Below are 18,790 nucleotides of genomic sequence, written 5' to 3'. Positions count from 1 at the left end.
GTTTGTGATTTTTTGTTGCATTTGCATGCAACGGTACAAGAAGAATGTCAGACGAACTCTAACCTAACGCATTCTTCAAGATCGTTTTTAAAGATTGGCATTTCAAGACTTTTTTTTATCAAGAACAGCAAAACATTGTTTTCAAATTGCCAAATTCCAGTTTTTTTCAGCTGTAGTGCCAAATTTGTTGATTTAATTGGTCAATGTTTTTCTTCAAAATTATTATATTAAACATAAATGATCATAAAAAAGGTTTCAATCAAACAAGTGGCAAGAAAAATATTGACCTAAATTGAAATTTTCATTGAAATATCTTGCAGAATCGATTGTTAACTACCATGAACCGGGTGACATTGATAGGATTTAATTTTTTTGTGGGATATTTTCCAACTGTCAAGGTTATTCTCAAGATTACTATGTCCCACCAGTGTGGATCAATCGGACCGCACACTGGACTCACAATCCTGAGGTCGCTGGTTCGAATCCCGCGGCGGGCACTCTAAAAATTCTAAGTGTAAATATGGGTATCCAGCGCCGTCGCTCCGTGCCGTACTCAAACACTTAGGAGCCCAGGGCGGCGAAGTCCTTGTAGCTAAAAGGAAGAAACTAGTGGTTGGTAGTAGCAATAGTGGCCGACAGCTGTAAAGTCAACTTCGTTTTTATTATTTTAAAACATGTACTGGGGTAGGCCACAAAAGGACCATGCACTATTTTTGAAAAAAAAAAAAATCAAAAGTGCTTAAAAAAATAGTTGCGCTGAAAATTCTTATTTTGAACTCATAGTTTTTTTTGTTTAAATCACATTTGAAGTGTTAAAATTTTATTTTTGCAATTCCGTCGTGAAACTACTCACTTTTCCTGTCATTCTTGAACGACGAAATAGCCTACTTTCTGTACCAAAAATAACAGAATCGAATAGCAACACTTTTCAAAATAAATGCTGAAAAGTTCTACTTTTCAGCACTCAAATGGGTGCTGAAAAGTAAAACTTTTCAGCACTTGTTTCGAAAAGTAACACTTTTCAACATTTTTTTTTATTTAAACGATTTATTGACAAAATACATGAAAATTTGACATAAAATTTCACTCAGTGTGTGTTTTGTTGGAATTGCAAAAAATGTTGTATGGAACTCGTTGCAAAACTTGATTTTTTCAGCACTCTTCGTATTTATCCAACTCGGTGAACCTCGTTGAATAAATGTACGACACGTGCTGAAAAAATCCTCTTTTTGCAACTAGTTGCATAAACTACTATTTTAAGTCAAATTTGCCATCGCTTAGGTTATATATAGTTTCTATGAAAAAAAAAATCAAATTTATTCATAGTTAACTAAATTTATAAGCTTTTAAACAAAATAAATAAAAAATTTAGATAACTTTTCTAAAAAGTCACAATTTTGACTAAAATTTGTTAAAACTAGTTTTGTTTATAGAATTATCGATTCATATTGCATTTTATACTGAATTTGAAGCACGAATCATAAGTTTTCACATTTTATGTCATTTTTTTCTACTGAAAATGCCTATAAATTTGAAGATTTTTCTTAATTATACTTCAAAAACACATAATACAGTAAACTCTCTCGTTGTCGATATTGAAGGGACCGTCGAGAGCGGGAGTTATCAAATTATAGAACGAAAAATCAAAGCAATCCATTTGAAGGGACTGAAGATATCGACATTACAAAATGGTGGGATGTTTGGGTGAGACTTAGGCAGCATCAATTTTCCTGTTTTTAAACCTTTGATGGCAATAAAGGGAATTTTCTCAGCTTTTCAAAAATATTTTTCAAAAATGGGCTTTATTTTTTTTGAAAAATGAAGAACTGATTTAACTATTTAAAAAAAAGTTTCCTAAAAATTGCTTTCAACTTGAACTTTATCAAAATTTCACTGAAGTACATTTTGATTGCAAATTCGATTTTACATCGAAAAATGAAGTTAAAATATTTTTGCAGCCAATATTTAATTTTTTTTTTTTTTGAAAAAAATCAGTATTGATTCAAAAAATCATAACTCCGTCAAAGATTTTTTTCCCGTTCTGTAAATTGCTGAAAAAATGGCATTTGATGTCCCCTAAAACTTATCCGAAAAAAAAACTAGTGTTTTTTTTGCAAATGAAGTTTTAGTGACAAAAAGTGAAATTAAAAATCACCAAAAAAAAAAAAAAAATACCGTGTATCATTTTTTTCAGTGTAGTCCTTATCCATACCTACAACTTTGCCACAGACACCAAATCGATCAAAAAAACTTACTTAATCCACCTAAGTGGTTGGTGCCTTCCTCACTCTTTAACAACAATTGGTGATTCGATGTGTTTGGACACTTATTTCATCCAGATTTTCTTAAAATCCGCAAAAAAAAGTACACAAATATCACTCAAGTGGTCATAACTCGAGACAGGGTTGCCAGATCTTCAATGTTTTGGACTCGTTGGCAGGGCTGCGGAGTCGGGTCATATTTCAAACGACTCCGACTCCGACTCCGACTCCGGCTTTCTCAGATTAGCTGACTCCGACTCCGACTCCGGCTCCGGCTTTGAACAAATGGTTGGCTCCGACTCCGACTCCGACTCCGGCCTACCAACTCTAGCCGACTCCGACTCCAACTCCGACTCCAGCTTTCAACAAATGGTTGGCTCCGACTCCGACTCCACATGTTTTTAAATGTTTCAAAAGTTAGTTAACTATTATTAGTTATTTATTTTTATAACATTGATAAATAGAATTATTTAAATACTCTCTAAGTTCAGTTTTAGAGGCATTTTGAGAAGAACAGTTTTGTAAGTAAATTTGGATTTACTTGCTTAACCTCAAATTTGAAAATATTTTTTTCAAAAAAAAATTATTAAATTTAATTATTAAATTGTTATTTTTGAATGAATAACTAAAAGAAATCTGGCCTTGAACATTAAAATTCAATTTGCTAACTTTCAGGCTGACATTTGTAAGAAGCACAGTGACAGGCACCTTGTTTTTTACATGACAATTTTAAACGAAACTTTTTTTGTTTTTTTTTTTTTTTTTGTTAAGACGTACATGGACATCACGCCATGGCTGAAGGAGATTATTATGGCAAATCAATGTATCTAAACAATTTCTTCGTGGAAAAGACGCTTAAGATGTCCTTTTCAAATATCTGTGACATGGAAAATATTTTATCCTGGAAATTTTTAATTTATTTTAATTTTAAAATTTTATATACTTTAAAAAGGAGGTGCACGATACTTCGTGAATCTTCACCTAAAACGAAGCTTTATGGATGATCTTGCGCCTCCATCAAAATATATGAAAAAACTTAAAATATAACAAAAAACAGATATCCACAAGTAAAATATTTTCTAGGTCACAAATATTTCATTTTTTTTAAGGTACATTGATTTGCAATGATTATCACCTTATATGACATTGGCGTAAGACATACAGTATGAGAAAATTCGTACCAGTTGATAATATTTGGGTAATTCTCTACCAACTCACACGAAATCGGGAAAAGTTGCCCCGACCCCTCTTCGATTTGCGTGAAACTTTGTCCTAAGGGGTAACTTTTGTCCCTGATCACGAAACCGAGGTCCGTTTTTGATATCTCGTGACGGAGGGGCGGTACGACCCTTCCATTTTGAACATGCGAAAAAGAGGTGTTTTTCAATAATTTGCAGCCTGAAACGGTGATGAGATAGAAATTTGGTGTCAAAGGGACTTTTATGTAAAATTAGACGCCCGATTTGATGGCGTACTCAGAATTCCGAAAAACGTATTTTCATCGAAAAAACAATAAAAAGTTTTAAAAATTCTCCCATTTTCCGTTACTCGACTGTAAAAATTTTGGAACATGTCATTTTATGGGAAATTTAATGTACTTTTCGAATCTACATTGTCCCAGAAGGGTCATTTTTCATTTAGAACAAAATTTTTATTTTAAAATTTCGTGTTTTTCTAACTTTGCAGGGTTGTTTTTAGAGTGTAACAATGTTGTACAAAGTTGTAGAGCAGACAATTACAAAAATTTTGATATATAGACATAAGGGTTTGCTTATAAACATCACAAGTTATCGCGATTTTACGAAAAAAGTTTTGAAAAAGTTACTTTTTGCGTTTCTCTTTGTTTCGTCGTCCGTGTCTGTCGCGGGTGACCATGAACGGCCATGATCGATGACGACCAACTTTTTTAAAACTTTTTTTCGTAAAATCGTGATAACTTGTGATGTTTATAAGCAAACCCCTTATGTATATATATCAAAATTTTGTAATTGTCTGCTCTACAACTTTGTAGAACATTGTTACACTCTAAAAATAACCCTGCAAAGTTAGAAAAACACGAAATTTTAAAATGAAAAATTTTGTTCTAAATGAAAAATGACCCTTCTGGGACAATGTAGATTCGAAAAGTACATTAAATTTCCCATAAAATGACATGTTCCAAAATTTTACAGTCGAGTAACGGAAAATGGGAGAATTTTTAACACTTTTTAGTGTTTTTTCGATGAAAATACGTTTTTTCGGAATTCTGAGTACGCCATCAAATCGGGCGTCTAATTTACATAAAAGTCCCTTTGACACCAAATTTCTATCTCATCACCGTTTCAGGCTGCAAATTATTGAAAAACACCTCTTTCGCATGTTCAAAAATGGAAGGTCGTACCGCCCTCCGTCACGAAACGGACCTCGGATTCGTGATCAGGGACAAAAGTTACCCCTTAGGACAAAGTTTCACGCAAATCGAAGAGGGGTCGGGGCAACTGCTGTGTGAGTTGGCGGAGAATTACCCATTTTGATTCTTTGTTTTTTATTTATAATATTTGAAAATAAATTAAAATCCTATATTTTGTTCTATACATTTTTTTATTAGTTCATTTTTTTACTGAATTCTTGAGATTTGTTCAACGATAATTTGCAACGATATCAAAATAGTTTACCTAAAATCACCATCAACATCAACAATCAATGATTATTTCAAATTTGTTGCAACTTCTTTTGACATTTTTTGTTAGTTTAAATTATTTTAAATGCAACACTTTGATTTTCTTATAAACAAAATGCGCATGTTGAGTTCCAAGTAAGAGATTGTTATTATAGTTGATTATTTGTTACAAAAGTTAAACTGTCAGTGACTGTTTTTCGATATGCAAAACAGTGATTATTACTATTTATAATCTTTTTATGTACCTCGTAATTTCTTCCTAAAAAATGATTTAACTTAAAACCTCTAAGACACTCGCTATCGGGGTAAAAGATGACTTTGTGTGTACTTTTTTCACAAATAACTGAATGAAATTTGGTCAAATTTGAATTGAAAGGGAACATAAATAATATAATATAATATATAAATATACAGTAGTTGTTCGGTAACTGGGCGTTGTTTAACTGGGCTGCTTTTTAACTGGGCGCTCGATAACTGGGCCGTAGCCCAGTTAAAAAGCAGACAAACGTCAAAAAACCAAAACAAACCGAGGGGTTAATGGATGCAAAAATCATGGTCAACAATTAACAAACTTTTTTCAAACTTTTATGTTATTTTAAGTCACAATTAAAGAAATATGAAAAGTAATCATTGTAAATAAATTTTAGTTACTTTTATTTTTATATTTCATCAAATAAATATTATGCATCGGTAGTCCCCTCGTTATTTTTCGTTCAGCCCAGTTAGCGAACAGCATTCGATGACTGGGCTACGTTCTCAGCCCAGTTACCGAACAACTACTGTATATTAATAATATTTATTAAATATAGTCTGACTACATAACCAATATTTTTTTTTTTGAATTATGATACTACTATGATACATGGGTAAGAGGTTAACATTTAGTGATTATAGTGTAATAACACAATTAGAGCTTTTCAATCACAATAAAAAGTTTCAAATTCATAATGGCATCTGATAAATCAATTAAAACTAAAAGTTGTTTTGTAAATTAAGCTGTTATGTAGGAAATACTGAACAATAAAAAAACATATTTTTTGTTGAATTTAAGATAACTCCGGCTCCGACTCCGACTCCAGGTTATCAGAAATCTTCGGCTCCGACTCCGACTCCGACTCTAGCTCATAAAATTTAGCCGACTCCGGCTCCGACTCCGACTCCAGCTGTTCGAGTTTTGACGACTCCGACTCCGACTCCGACTCCAGGTCCCCAAAAAGACCCGACTCCACCGACTCCGGCTCCGACTCCGACTCCGACTCCACAGCCCTGCTCGTTGGAAAGGTCTCACCTAACCAACGATGTATAACATGACGATATTTGAATCGATTTCCGGTCACTTATCCAACATCCGGATAAATACAAAAACACATTTTTATACATAACTTTTGAGTTACATAAAAATCAATAGGTACGTATGGGACCTTAAACCAAATCGAATGCAATTGGTTTGACCAAAATCGGTTCAGCCAGTGCTGAGAAAACTCAGTGAGAATTTTGGTCACATACACACATACACACACACACACAGACATTTGTTCAGTTTTCGATTCTGAGTCGATAGGTGTACATGAAGATGGGTCTACGAGCTTTTTATGAAAAGTTCATTTTTAGTGCAGGATTATAGCCTTACCTCAGTGAGGAAGGCAAAATCCTTCAAAAGATATAGATTTTTGAATTTTCATACTTCATTTTTGCATGGACAGCTGTCAAATTTGTATGGAAAATTATATGGACAAACTAATGATGCAAAATGGCTTCTTTGGGCATACCAAAGGCACCAAAAAAGTTACAGCCGAATAAAAAAATAAAAAATTAAAATCAAAGAAAAAAGACCGATTCCGTAGAGAACTGCTCATTAGTTTGACTTAGATTATACGATTCAATAAATTCATCAAAGAAAAGTAGGGTAAAAAATGTGGGGAACATGAAATAAACTTACCAATTGCTGTTTTGTTGAGTCCTTCTCCTTTGTATAAAAACTGAGCTACGTCGTGTGGGTCCATCTTGAGAAGCTGATTCTCGTACAAAAATTCAATGCCTGAAACAAGAAAAAAACAACGGTATCAGTAAAACTGACAAAGTTATCGCCTGCAGAAGGTAAAGGTAAACTTAAATAGCTTTATGTTCGTATAATTAATGCTCCCTGCACTAGAACAAGGGACAGTTTAAACTCGGTTTACCATGTGAGAAGAGCTTGCAATGCCCCTTTATGTGCACATAACAAACTTCACCTTCATCGTCGACCAGCAACACTGCTCTCCAGATATGTGCGCCATCATATGCGACAAAATCCTGTTCGATGCAACAAGGATCAACGTCATTCTCCATCCCACCCTCAATTGCACTTTTCCACCCACTTAGGGGGAAGGTTAACTCTGGTGTGAACCAAAAGGTTGAACAGAGTGAAAAAAATACCTTCCAGCTTGCTAGACAAACAAGCTCTCTTTGGTGACAAACGAGACTATTTGTGTTCAATGAATCGCTCGTTTGGGAATTGGTGGTTGTACCTTCCGGAGTGGACTCTTTTAGAATAGTCCCTCTGGTGTAAACTAGAACTTTGTCCTGCTGGTTTTGCTTCATAATTTGATAGTGACTAATAAATCATTATTTGCGTAAAAGAATGTTTGAAAAGTCGTTCTTTATTTTGATGATATTTAGTTATCTTTTTTAATAAAATGCTTAGTCATGCCAACAATTTCAACGAGGTTAATTCAATTGTATCGATCGTGTGGCTTTAATCAACCAGAAGTTTTTTTTCCCCGTCCGGCCGGTGGTCGACACAGTTCCGGCGGTGTTCATCGATGATCAAATTGTTTCTGCTTGATAGATAGAAGCCAGGCGTTGCCTTGTCGTTGTCGGTCGTGGGTCGTCGCAGTTCCGAGCCATTAAGTTTTCGGTTCGAGTGGATGAGGAACAATTAAAACAACTCACCCACTAAATATACTGGCGAGTCGGCTGTTGATGATGAGTTACAATGCATTCTCGATACTAGAGCAGTCAACGATGCGAGGGTGGTGGTCGTAGCGAAGCGAATTGCGTGACAGATATTTAATTTCTTGTTTTTTTTTTAAATTCATTTTTGCACTCGAGCAAACTGCATTGAGAACAATGAACAAGGCACCCAGATGGCACAATTTTCTGAAGGAAGCAAGATAAAGAAAAAGACGAAAACAGAACTGAGCCTCCACGATGCAAGTGGGAAATGCACACATGTGAATTGTCATTGCATTCTATCAAAAGCACTTTAAATTACGAAAGGAAGTGGAACTCCACCAGCTAAGTGCCACTGCCGCTGATGAACTGGAAACATTTATATCTTAACTTTTTTTCACTCCGTCATCATTAGTGGAGTCATTTGCATTAGCGATAACCCTTCAGTTTTATTGCTTTGTTTATTAATATTGCTCATTACGTTACACAAACAAAAACTAACATGAATTTCAATGTGCATTTGTTTCAATTGTTTTGTGTTTGTGAAGTCACAAATGCGCCTTTTTTACATTTTTTTTGAATAACGAAGCAGTTTGAAAAACAATCAAAAGAAAATTTTCAATTTTCTAGACGACGACTGAAAATTGCTCGACAACTATTGGTCCTTTTATTAGTGTAAAAAATGAAAACTTTGTTATTTTCAAATTTTCGAATAAATGTATTTTCAAATCTGCAAAATCAAATATAACATTTCAAGAAGGTCTACATTTGATATGCTAAGTTTTATTTTAATACTTTGCAAATACTTTTATCCGAAAGATTGGAAAGTTTTACAATGATTAATTTTTTTAACATTGAAAACTTTTCTCAAATTTCATTCATTGCAATGTCTTTTTTTTTCAAATTAAAAATCCGATTTTCAAAGTGAAAAATATAAATTGTAGAGAGCTTTCTCGGCTTCTTGAAAAAAATATTTTCAGGAACTTTTACAAAAAATTACACTCTTCGAAAAAATACGATAATTTGTGAAAATTTTAGTATTTCCAAAAAAAAACTCTTATAAAGTGAAAAAAAACATAAAATATTTCGCATCGTTTGATACCCAATTAGAGTATTTGAAAATTTGAGTATTTTCAAAAAAATACGGTTATTTGAGAAAATTTTAGTATTTTCAAAAAAACTCTAATAAAGTGCAAGGCATACAAAATCTTGCTTTGGGTATCAAACCCATATTGCATATTTTTTTTGAGAAATTCTACTTTTCAGCATCCGTTTCAGTGCTGAAAAGAAGGACTTTTTAATATTTATTACCGATCTTTTGATACCCAAACATCTAGGGTTTCTATAAAACCCACGTTTTTAAATACCTGGGCAAAAAGTCAGTTTGAACCACGAGAACAAAAATTACGAAATTCCATACATTTTTGGCAGGTTGCTCAAACGAAACCATAAGAACGTTTTGCCTAGGTATTTAAAAACGTGGGTTTTATAGAAAACCTAGATGTATGGGTATCAAAAGATCGGAAATTTTATGCCCTTTCCGATGCCACATAGGTTGACTTGTAAATCGTGGACTGGTTCGGATGCCGGCGGATTTTCCGACGACGTAATTTCGGGTTGGGTTTCGGGTGAAATTCCAACGAAAAATCTATTCTAGCGATACAAAGACCTGCAAAACGGTGTTATACCCACTTCAAAATGTTTTTTTTAGCAATTCTATGGTAATATATTGACATTTAGTTCAATTAAAAGTTTAAAAAATTAATTTTAGATAAGTTTATATCGAATTTCCAGAGTTATATAAACTTTTATACTAAGTAGTTAAACGAAGTTGACTTTATAGCTGTCGGCCACCATTGCTAGTACCAACCACTAGTGTCTTCCTTTTTAACTACAAGGACTTCGCCGCCCTGGGCTCCTAAGTGTATGAAAGTATGGCACGGAGCGACGGCGCCGAATACCCATATTTACACAAAGAATTTTAGAGCGCCCGCCGCGGGATTCGAACCAGCAACCTCTGGATTGTGAGCCAGTGCGCGGTCCGATTGATCCACACGGGCGGGACCTAAGTAGTTAGTAAACTTTATATTCAATCCAAATTATCTTGTTAATCAGTCAAGGATGCCTACACAGAAAAAAAAAATTGGGTAAATTTACATCATTAATGATGTACCAAAAGTGCACGTCATTAATGATGCTAATTTACATCAGTTTCATTGTAAATTTAAATGTCATCCGACGTAAACCGGCCGAACAAAGATCCCCTCGAAACATGTAATTTTCCGATGAAATCGATGTAATTTTACCCAAACCAAAATTTTTTTTACCCCGTTGAATTTTGAATCTGATGTAAATTTCAAAGCTTTTTGAGCTCTCTGTTTATTGAAACCGCTTACTTTTATCATCATTTCAAGTTAATTACTAAACAGAAAAATAAAACAAAAGCAAATGATTTCAAACTTCAGTGGGCTCATAGCTTAACAAATATAATCAGATTCTAAATTCAACGGAGTAATGTGAAATCATACAAATTGTGGGAATAATTTTGATTTCATGTCCATGTACATTGTGATGTGATTTTAGCTCTGCGGATTTACTAGGAAATTATTAAATTACAAGACTTACTTAGTTAAAGTTCAAGTAATGCGAGAACATTTCCATCGTCGGAGAGCTCGTAGTCACCATCATGCACCTGCTGAACAGCAACTCAGCGTTGTAAGTAGCCGTGGCGGAAGATTTGAGACCAGCTAGCGTCCTGCAGCAAGATAGTTGATTGAAGTACAGATCGGCGCCGTGGGCGAGCTGCGTAGGAAAAAACACGAAAATTAAAATTTAACGATTCGAGAGAATCTACCACAACTTACCAGCATAACTGAGTGCGACTTTTGAGCCGCTTCTTCGAACAGGACTTTAAATACACTTGGTGGTGGCATTTGCGACCGTGTTGCTGTTTTGTATTTGATCAGCAGTACCGAAATGCCCAAGTTAGCATACGTTAGGTGTTGTACAGCGTCTTTTTGTCCTGTGGTGTGTCCTTGCCACAACAGAAATCAAATATTACCAACTTTCACTTTAGGCGGCATACGAGAGGGCTGTTGAGCTGCAGCAGATCGGCCCAGTAGGCACCAAATCCATCGGAATCCCCGCACCGTGGGTAACTTCCGCGTCGTGCTGCGTAAAATAAGAAAAAATTAACAACTTATACAACTTTCTGAGACCATTTCTTACCTTTATCGAAAGTTAAACTAATTCGGTTGCGCCCTAGTCGAGCGCCTGCGCAGCAGTTGACACTTTAGATCTACCAACTACAGATAGACGATTCGCAAAAAACGGAATAAAAAAAAAATGAAAAATCATCTGATCGATCGACCAAATTTCGCGGTTTTTGTTTTTGCACCTTTTCACAACAAAAGATGAAATGTTTTGACATTTACCACCAATGACTTTGAAATTTTAAAAGCGAGCAGAATGCCATGAGATTCTGTCGGAGTTGTCAAAGATTTCATAGGGGTGTGAATCTGATTCAGTGGTAACTACCCAGTTTTGGGTTGTGCTGGGGAAGGCTGATTTGAGTTTTAAAGGCTGCAAACAAAATTGTAAGGTTTGTTTAAGTTTTCTCAGCCCGGGAACCCGTAAAATCATAGCGTATTCACTTTTTTGTTGGTACATAGATGTAAGAAGGCGTCCTTTGATATTATCCAGCCAAACATTTGAAAATGTCGAATAATTTAAATTAATATTGACTTTCCCTTGTTCAAGTTAATTCATCATAACAAGCATTTTGGAATCATTTTATAGAGAAACTTGTTTAAAAATACGAGCGTGCCGCGAAAGCCGACAAGAAAAAAAAAATCCTATACGAAATTTGAAATGCATATTAAACTGGCAAGCTCCGACGAGGGCTACATTGCCGTCTGTCAGTGGATACGCGCATCTCACGAAAACCGTCATCTAAGGGCTGGTTTTTCTAAGATCGTAAACCGGAGTGACTTTGGTAGCCGGGGTGAGATTGATAGGCTGAAGATTTTTTAGCTAAATGAAAATTACGAATTAAATATAATCGGTATGGTATGGAACAATACTGAGCTTGGTAAAACCGTGTTCAAAGTACACGTAAAGAAATGGTTTTCAACAAATTTAGAAAATTTTCAAAAGTTAGTCTGTCAACTATTTGTGTTTTAGTTCAATATACCACAAATAATTTGTCACTATATGGGAAATTAGTTGTTAGGCACACTGCTTTATAAAGGAATGTATTATAGTTAAACTACTGCACAGTTTTTACTAACAGGCTATCGTAACCAATAAAACAACAAATTACAAATTACTATTAAAATTAAATTACTAATTTTAGGTGTTTTTGAAACAAAACTCAAAAATTTCTTCAGATTTATAGACATATTCAGTAAAACGAATTTCTTAAGAAACTTGAAAAATGTATGATTCATGCTGTAAAAATGATTTTGGCGGCATCGGCAATTTAAACTCAATGAAAAAACTAGTAACTGATGAGTTTTGACCAAACTTAACCAAAAATTTACATACATTTTATGAAAAGTTATTCAAACAAACATTTAATTGTATTTTTTTTCAAACGAATCATTGAAAGTAACATTACTAAAGGTCAATTTGACATTGTTCATTCAATTTGCAAACTTTCAGGCGGAAAAATAAATTGAAATCCTATCATTTACGGTTTACGGTGCCCATTGTGTAGAAAACTTTTTCAAAGGGCCCTTTGCATCATGGGATTTTTATGCTGATAGAACCCTTTGGAAATGTTAGCTAGATTTTAAATAAAGCTCGATTCACAAATGACGAGGACTTTCAGAGGAGATGGAAGTCTGTGTGTTGGTGACGAAATTCTTTAAAGAAGAGTCTTGTTGATGTTACGTGATACTTGCTATTCCTATTAACAAAAATAAAAGTAAAAATTGAATGATATCAAACTTTACTTTCATCCAACCTGTTACCCACATTTGTATAAAACCAAAATTGTACACTTTTTGTCGGAGTTAAGATTCATCAAAATCCTTGGTTACCAACATGACCGTGTAAACTCCGACACTTTCGCTTTGTCCGCTGGGCCGTGGATCTGTCAAACGGATTCCATCAAAATATTTTTTTCGCTTTTGATGAACCGGACAAACGAAGAGAGTCGAACTTTAGAAAAAAATCTTTTAATTTCTGATTAGATAAGAAGAAAAATTGTATTTAATAACTAAAATTGATCACAACGAAGAGAAAGTGTTAAATCAAACATGGGCTACCTCACCAAATTGAGCAACCTGCGCACGAATTTACTGCGAACGTTCGAACGTCGAAATTCTCATTGGCTGACGTCTGGAAAAACGTTTGCTGGAGCAAACCCGTATCAGACCAATCCACAAACGGAAAGAAGGCTCCTTTGCTTTTTCCGCCTCCAAGTTCCGCGCACTGAGTCCAGAAGGGGTCTGACTCCAATCAGGTGCTCCCTGCCAAGCCGTTGGTCATTCTGTGACATCGCCGTGTCGGAGCAATTACCTGCAAGATGACGGAATGTCCCGTCTTGACGAATCGACCAACGTAAACATTCATTGGTAAGTTTTTACTTGAAAACTGTCTGCAGACGGCGTTCCGTCCGGATCTTGCTTGCCTCTCCGGTTTGGACTAGAAGAGCTACTGGATTTCTCCGTTTTCCTCTTGTTACCAGAGCGATTAATAAGGTGCAGATCATTCAGTCGAATGCACCTGTTCGAGATGTGACGAAAATGTAAACAATTGCATCCTAACCACATCTAATGTTATTGAATGGGATGCACTACTTACTTGCAATATCGATTATCCTAAAGAAAAAATCACTCTAATTATTGTTTGTTTACATCATGAATCATTTATGCAACATACCTGAGCGGCTGTGATTGTTTTTCTCACGAAATCCACCATTTATTGCAAAAAACTTGCGCTCACCTCGCACGGAACATCTTACATTAAACTGGTTTGTTTTTGTCTTCCACTTGAACTGTCAGTTGCAACACAAACTTTTAATTTGAAATTAAATGCTAATTGAGTTTACATTTCGAAAGTTTTACATCTGAAATAAATTTACATGCTTTTCATATTTTCAAATTTACGATTTTCGAGAACCAAAAACTCAATTTACATAAGATTTATCATTTACATTTAATCTCATTTTACAAGAAGGCTGTTTACATCAAATATAACTTTTTACAATGAATCTCAAAATTACATTGAGCATGTTTACATTTAGAACGTAGTTTCAGTGTTGGGTAAATTTACATTTTTTTTTCTGTGTATTTGGAGTTGGAAGACTGGATTTATGGTGATTTGTCAACAAATAACTTTATTTATGTTGATTTTTCGAAAGGTGTACAAACTTTTTTTTGCACCTTTTTTGATTTTTGTAATAGTATTTGTTATATAACTTTTTATAGAAATCATCTTTTCATGAGCTTTTTATAGTAAAATGTTCGGCATGAGTTTTTGAACAAAACGTAGTACTAGGTTTCTGTCAAACATTAAATTGTTAACATGTTTCATCACAAAATGTGCATAGGGCCCAAGGGGTGTAAATACTTTTTTTACATACTGTAAGTCGATTTTAGAAAGATTTAAAAAATGAGCTATCGTGCTTTATCGCAACAAGATTATCGCCGATAGAATTATCTAAATAATGATAACGATAGATTATCGTTATCATCCCGACGATAACAGTAGATCTATCGTTATCGTTATCGAGCCTCGATAATTTTGTCGTTAGCAACCTTGATTCATAGGTTATTAGTAGTTTATGCAACAAGTTGCAAAAAGAGGATTTTTTCAGCACGAGTTGTACATTTATCCAACGAGGTTCACCGAGTTGGATAAATACGAAGAGTGCTGAAAAAATCAAGTTTTGCAACGAGTTCCATACAAAATTTTTTGCAATTCCAAAAAACACACACTGAGGGAAATTTTATGTCAAATTTTCATGTATTTTGTCAATAAATCGTTTAAATAATTTTTTTTTGAAAAGTGTTACTTTTCGAAACAAGTGCTGAAAAGTTCACCTTTTCAGCACCCATTTGAGTGCTGAAAAGTAGAACTTTTCAGCATTTATTTTGAAAAGTGTTGCTATTCGATTCTGTTATTTTTGGTACAGAAAAGTAGGCTATTTCGTCGTTCAAGAATGACAGGAAAAGTAAATAGTTTCACGATGGAATTGCAAAAAATATATTATGATATTTTTCTTTGCCTCATAAGATGCCTTTGTTATCCACAGTTTTAATGCTTTCTTGAGGAAAACCTCAATTTAAAATGGGTAGCTTTTTTAAAAGTGTGTTTTTCTCTAATTTGTCCTTAGTCCTACATTTTGCTGAAGATACCAAATCGATAAAAAAAATTCCAATGAGATACAAATTTTAAGAATCATAACCTACAATTTTGCAAGAGACACCAATTCAATTGAAAAATTCCTTCCAATTATAGAATTATATATAATTTCCGAAAATTTACATCCCGTCATCTGGGGCGAAACGGGCCACACGGGGCGAATTGGGACAGCTGTTTAAGCCATGTTGCTGCATCATGTTTTGATATTTTTGATTAGTTTCAAATAGAACAGATACCGAAAACAAACATAGTGTATCGTTTTCCAAATTTCAAGCTTTAATGTACTCTAAAAACTGCTGTCTCTATTTAGACTGTAGTCCCGATGAACTCCCGTGAAAGAAAACTTGACTAGAAAAACTAGCAATGTAAAATTGATTCTTTTGCCGTAGAGAATGCATGGCAATAGTTTTAATTCAAAGAAAGAAAGTTTTAAAGAAATGTTATTATCGAAAAAAAAACATGAAAATTCTACGAAATTTCTCAGCTTGCAAAATTCTACGGGTTTATATAACTAAAATTATAATTTAATATGTTATGAAAACAGCCGATTTTGTAGATAATTGATCCACTGTTTATCGTTATGAGCACACTCAAGTGAAATTGATCCAACTTATCAACCCCAAATGTTTCGTAAAAATAGATTTCATGTTTGTCTTGTGAAGACATAAGCTATGTTACTTTAGTGTAATTTATGGAACTTTTCTTACCTTTCTTTGGATCCATGTTGAACTTTTTGCGCCCGAGCGCCATCTGCTTATCCTTATTGGAATGTTTGTTCTCCTCCTTGTTCTCATGAGCCCTCATCTCCGACTCGACCTCGTTCAGCTCATCGTTTATTTGCTATACACACACACACGAGGGAGAAAAAATAAAATAAATTAGTCCAGATCATTTGATTGTGATTGATTGCTGAAATTGAACAATTGCCATGTTACACACTGAGAATCGAGATCAAGGTGGTACCTTATTCCGGTGCGGAGAGCTAGCGCTCCGCTTGTAGACTAGATTGGATTTGTTCTTGCAGTTGTTGCACTTGCGCAGAACCTTTGGCGTCGAGCTGGCCGAGTTGGCATGCTGCAGGCCGACGATGGCGTTGTTCCCCGAGTAGTTCCGGTTGAACAGGTCCGCACTATCGTCGATAAAGTCAAAGTTGCTGTCGTCCAGGATGCTGAACTGTCGCAGCGGTTTGCGGTTGTTGTTGACTTCGGAGTTGGCACTTGTGCTACTACTGCTGCTGGCGAGGTCCAGGAGTTGGGCCTGTTTGTTCTCTTCTAGGAGCTGTCGCAGGTCGAGACTGCTGTTGAGGAGTTCGCCGGCGTCGCTGAAGATGAGACCGACGCGGTAGGTTTTCTGTTTGTTGATGACTGTTGTTTTGGTGACGGTGGTTACGGTTGTGGAGGTGAGGAGTTGTTCCTTGCGGCGGGGCCTTCTCCGGAGACTGCTCGTGGTGTTGGCGTTGGCGGCCAGCGCCAGATCTTTGAGATCGTTTGCGCTATCACTGGTGAGGTTGTCCTCGGAGGAGGCCGTTGGAAGGGGTTGATAGGTGTGGTGGTGACTTCGTAAACTCCGCGCCACGGTCGTGGTGATGGTGGCCGCCGAGGAGGACGAGGACGATTCGTGCGTTTCGGACGATGGCGATAGGGACGGCGGTGAAGGGTTGAGCTTGACCCACTCGCAGGTACAGACGGAGGGTCGTTCCTGGGCGGGATTGATCACTTCGGGAGGATTAGGTTGGACGGCGGCTTCTCCGGGCGGATCGGCGGCCTGGAACAGACTGCTGGACGTCAGATCGACGCAACTCTTCTGGGTCAAGCTTTCAGCGACCTGCGCTGTCTTCTTGGGCTTCGGTTGTCGCCGCAACGACGAGAACCAGTTTGACTTCTTCACGTCGGCGACGGCCGCGTTCGCCGAGGAGAACATCTCGACGCAACACTCTTCCTTTCTTCAACAAACACTAAACGGAGAGTATTTATTTGTTTATATTTTCGGGACAATCTTTATATGCACACTGACTGTATATCACAGCACATTACATTCCGCGTGCGACTCTTTACGATCGCGCACAGTTCACTGTTCAATTCGCGGCTATTTCTGGCCGCCGTCGCCGGTGGGAATCTTCATCGTCTGAGTCGCTGGCACTCTCCTGAGGGTTCCCATTATCGTTCATTTGGGCTACACGCGATTAATTACACTGAGCTGCTTCTTCTTCCCACCCGTCAATTCTTCTTTTTCACTCGCCGACGCTAAATCTGGGCTGAAATCGGAAAAAAAAAGTCACACGTAAATCCCCCCGTCGTCCGGAACCACACAGAGCAAGCAGATTCATTAATTCGCCACGACGTCGACGTGTCGATTGATTGATTGAATGTTCCTATTTGCCAGCCAAGTCGAGCTAGCCAGTAAGTCGTCACAGTCGATGAGCTTAGTCCAATCACGTTCCACATCGATCGGTGCCAAATATTAAATTCACGGTCGGGCGATGGATTTTTCGAGCAGTCAAGTGCAGCATTTTTCGCGCGTCCAAACAAAACTAAAGTGCGATTCTGCCGGAAGAACCCAGTAGGCCGCTCTGAGGAGCACGTGAATCCCAAGCTCCATGGAAACGAGGTGCATTAAAATAAATATACAGTGAGTCAAATATTTGTCCGTACCCCCCCGTACGGAAAATGTTTGTGATATTAAAGTACATAAAATTCGACTAAAGTGCCATGTTTTATACATCAATCGACGCGGCAGAATGTCCTCTTTAAGACACTGTCATTGGATTTGCAAAAAACTTTTTCTTAAAAAATACAAAAATAGTTTAGGGGAAAGTGGGGCAAGTGTAACAAGCTAAGGAAATGCTCGTTATAACCCATCAAAAACGTTAAAAATCTGTCGGATTTTTTTATAATCATCTTATTCCAGGTCTTGACTAAGACTTTCATAGAAGAAGTTTTTAAAAAATCCAGTTTTTTAATGTAAAAAATTGATTTAAAAAAAAATGATTTTCCGTACGTTCTTCTCAACTAGTGGGGCAAGACGAACAACCCGTTGGGGCAAGAGGAACAATGCATGAAATAACATGTTAATTTGCTAACAATTGAACTGTTATCACTTAGGTACATCAGATTAGAATGTATTTGAAACGTTTCTTTAATTTTTAGATTAATTAATAATATTTTACTAAAAAATTGATCGTTTATACAAAAACAAATTATTACTTAGATGAAAAAAAGGAAATTTTCATAATATCACTTTATTTTGTACGGATTTTTTTTTATCAATTGTTTATCAGTTTTTAAGTACTTTTATGTATTTATTTCCCAATAAAATATGATGTTGCAGCAATTCGTATTTTTTCCATAATAAAAATCCATATGGTACACTTGCCCCACCTGGACAAGGTTTTTTAAAAGCTCTCAACAAAAATAGCCAAAAGTTAAATCATACTTTTTAATAGGTGCAAGTCATTGGTAGGGACACTACTGATCTAGGAAAAATAGCATTTTGATAAAATGAGCCTTAAATCGAACCCTAAGCCTTATTTTGTACTTTCCAAATATTATAAGAAAACAAAGGTTTTGAA

At 35.9% G+C, this 18,790-nt stretch overlaps 1 protein-coding gene across 3 annotated transcripts in view; it reads right to left on the bottom strand.

Moving 5' to 3' along the window:
- Positions 1 to 18,790, bottom strand: part of LOC6032494 (cytohesin-1) — a 62,358-nt gene that overhangs the window by 17,167 nt on the left and 26,401 nt on the right. For all 3 annotated transcript variants that reach the window (XM_038251473.1, XM_038251474.1, XM_038251475.1), the window contains exons 2-4: positions 16,186 to 17,476; positions 15,930 to 16,062; positions 6,860 to 6,958 (exon numbers count right to left, since the gene is read on the bottom strand). In XM_038251473.1, coding sequence (XP_038107401.1) covers positions 6,860 to 6,958; positions 15,930 to 16,062; positions 16,186 to 17,142 — 1,189 coding nt within the window. In that variant the 5' untranslated portion in view covers positions 17,143 to 17,476. The remainder of the gene's footprint in view (positions 1 to 6,859; positions 6,959 to 15,929; positions 16,063 to 16,185; positions 17,477 to 18,790) is intronic.

The sequence above is a fragment of the Culex quinquefasciatus genome, chromosome 2 (assembly GCF_015732765.1).
Source record: "Culex quinquefasciatus strain JHB chromosome 2, VPISU_Cqui_1.0_pri_paternal, whole genome shotgun sequence".
NCBI lineage: Eukaryota > Metazoa > Arthropoda > Insecta > Diptera > Culicidae > Culex > Culex quinquefasciatus.
Note: the sequence above shows the minus strand (reverse complement) of the source record. Positions and strands in the feature narration are given on the sequence as shown.